Source organism: Pinus tabuliformis, chromosome Q (genome assembly GCF_031772625.1).
Source record: "Pinus tabuliformis cultivar Carrire ecotype Pingquan chromosome Q, CPIR1, whole genome shotgun sequence".
NCBI classification, from domain to species: domain Eukaryota; kingdom Viridiplantae; phylum Streptophyta; class Pinopsida; order Pinales; family Pinaceae; genus Pinus; species Pinus tabuliformis.
The window spans coordinates 3,391,220-3,393,531 of NC_142296.1; the positions used below are offsets into that span (position 1 = coordinate 3,391,220).

Sequence of the window (2,312 nt, forward strand, 5' to 3'; positions counted from 1 at the left end):
GGTCACCTTGTTTCCATTTCCTGAAGCCTTGCTCTGTCTCCTGAGACCAATACTGCCAAATCTTTTCCTGTTGTTGTTCCTCTCCGATGTAGTTTGGAAGCAGATGTAGAATGCGGCTAAGTTGTGGCATTTGGTTCCAGGCATCCGTCTAGAATTGTGTTGTTCTTCCATTTCTTACTTCCCAAAAACTGTGCTGCTGAATCAACTGGAAGTGTTGTTTGGCCGCATTCCATATTAGTGAGCCTTTGACATTGGGAGTAAATCTGATGAGCTCCTCCTAAGGTTTGTGATTGGCGTATTTGGCAGTCCAAATGGCAGCCCAAGGTTTTTCTGGGGTAGAGAGCCATTGCCACCAAATTTTGGCACTCATGATAGCATTGTTGTGATTGGGATCCCTCAGGCCAATGCCCCCTTTTTCCTTGGGCGTGCAAACAGTGGTCCATTTTACAAGAGCCCATTTGTGGTTTGTAGCTGAATTTCCCCAGAGGAAGCCACGCTGTAGATCCCGAATTCTTTTTAAAACCCATTTAGGCGCCGCTAGGATTGAGAATAAGTAAAGCAGCATTGCCTGTAGTACTGCTTTAATGAGCACTACACGACTGGCAATGTTCAGTGTTCTGTGCGTCCAAAGGTTGAGGCAAGATTCAAGCTTCTCGATGAGAATGCGCCAGGAGGAGTGCTTGATGGCTGAAGCAATAAGGGGGGCTCCAAGGTACTTGGATGGGAGAGTGGCAATGGGGAACCCCAATATCCGGGCTACAGCATTCTTAACAACAGGCGGGGTGTGAAAGAAAAATATTTGCGACTTGGTATTATTGATGCTGGTTCCTGAGGCCTCAGAGAAGTCATTGAGCAGGGATTTGAAGCAGGAGGCTTCCTGGACTGATGGGTAGCCAAAGAGCATGTTGTCATCAACAAACTGCTGATGAGTTATTGTAGGGGAGTGGTGAATGGAGAGACCTTTTAGCTATTGGGAGAGGAGGGCATGTTTGATGTGACGTCCCAGGCCTTCAGCCATTAATACAAAGAGGAAGGGGGAAAGAGGATCGCCCTGCCTGATTCCTCGAGAGGGACTGAAGGGTCGAGATGGGATACCGTTCACAAGAATGGAAAAGAAGGATGAGGAGATAAGACTCATAATCCAACGTATCCACATAGGAGAGAATCCAAAGGCAATTAACATTTTCTGAATGTAAGTCCAACTGAGCTTATCAAAGGCCTTAGAAAGATCAAGCTTTAGAATCATACCTGCCTGATTGGAATGCTTGAGGGAGTGTATAATCTCATGCGAGAGGATGATGCCATCCAGGATCTGTCTCCCTTCCACATAACCAGATTGTTCAGGTGAGATGAGCAAGGGCAAGAGGGGCTTTAACCTGTTGGCGATAACTTTAGAGATCACTTTGTATATGACGTTGCAGAGAGCAATCGGTCGAAATTTGTCTGGGGTGTTGGATTCCTCCTCTTTTGGAATAAGTGCAATGTAAGTTGAGTTGAGAGAAGGTATCAGCCAATGAAGAGCTCTCGATTCCTCCACCACTTGCCAGACCTCAATTTTTATCAGCTCCCAGAAGGTGTGAAAGAAAGTTGTAGTGAAGCCATCCGGGCCAGGGGCTTTGCCCTCCTTGAGTTGGGACATGGCTGTATCCACCTCCTGAGTCAGGAAAAGATGAAGAAGAAGCTCGTTGTGTTCCTCAGTGATCAATTTTGGCACATTTTTTGTAATTCTTTCTATTGCAGGTCGCCTATCTGCATTGGGCTCTTGATGAACTTGCTTGAAGTGATTGAGGAGTTCCTCCTCGATTTCTTCATGCTGTTCTACCCTTGCCCCACCTTGCTTCTGAAAGAAGGGGATATTGTTGTGCATTCTTCGTTGAACATTGGTTCGGTGAAAGAATTTAGTGTTCCATTTGCCCTATTTCAGCCATCTGATCCTGGACTTCTGCTTCCATAAAATCTCCTCCTGCTTTCTCCTCTCCTCCATCTGATTGTGGATACGCTGCTCCTACTCCAAGGTCCCCTCCGTGTGACCCCCTATGATTACTTGTTGTTGGAGTTCTGCCATTTCCTTATTTAAGTCTTGTTGCGCCTTAAAAATGTTTCCAAAGGTCTCATAGTTCCAGCGCTTTAGATGGGATTTTCGATATTTGAGTTTCTGTTGGAACTGGAACATTTTGGAGCCTTCTAGTGGAATGTAGGTTTTCCAAGTGGTTTTGATGAAGTCTTTGAATGCAGGGTGGGTGAGCCAGAACTCTTCAAAGCGGAAGGGCCTCCTAGTGGTGTTGTTGGGTCTTTGCCACTTGAGGGAGATT

The 2,312-nt window shown here is 46.1% G+C and overlaps 1 protein-coding gene across 1 annotated transcript; it reads right to left on the reverse strand.

Annotated features, from left to right (window-relative positions):
- Positions 1-277: 277 nt before the first annotated feature.
- Positions 278-1,867, reverse strand: LOC149217981 (uncharacterized). The gene is made up of 2 exons (XM_089383700.1): positions 1,249-1,867; positions 278-882 (listed from the first exon to the last, which is right to left on the reverse strand). Exons 1-2 carry the CDS (start codon positions 1,865-1,867, stop codon positions 278-280), a joined length of 1,224 nt encoding a protein of 407 aa, XP_089239826.1.
- Positions 1,868-2,312: the final 445 nt, after the last annotated feature.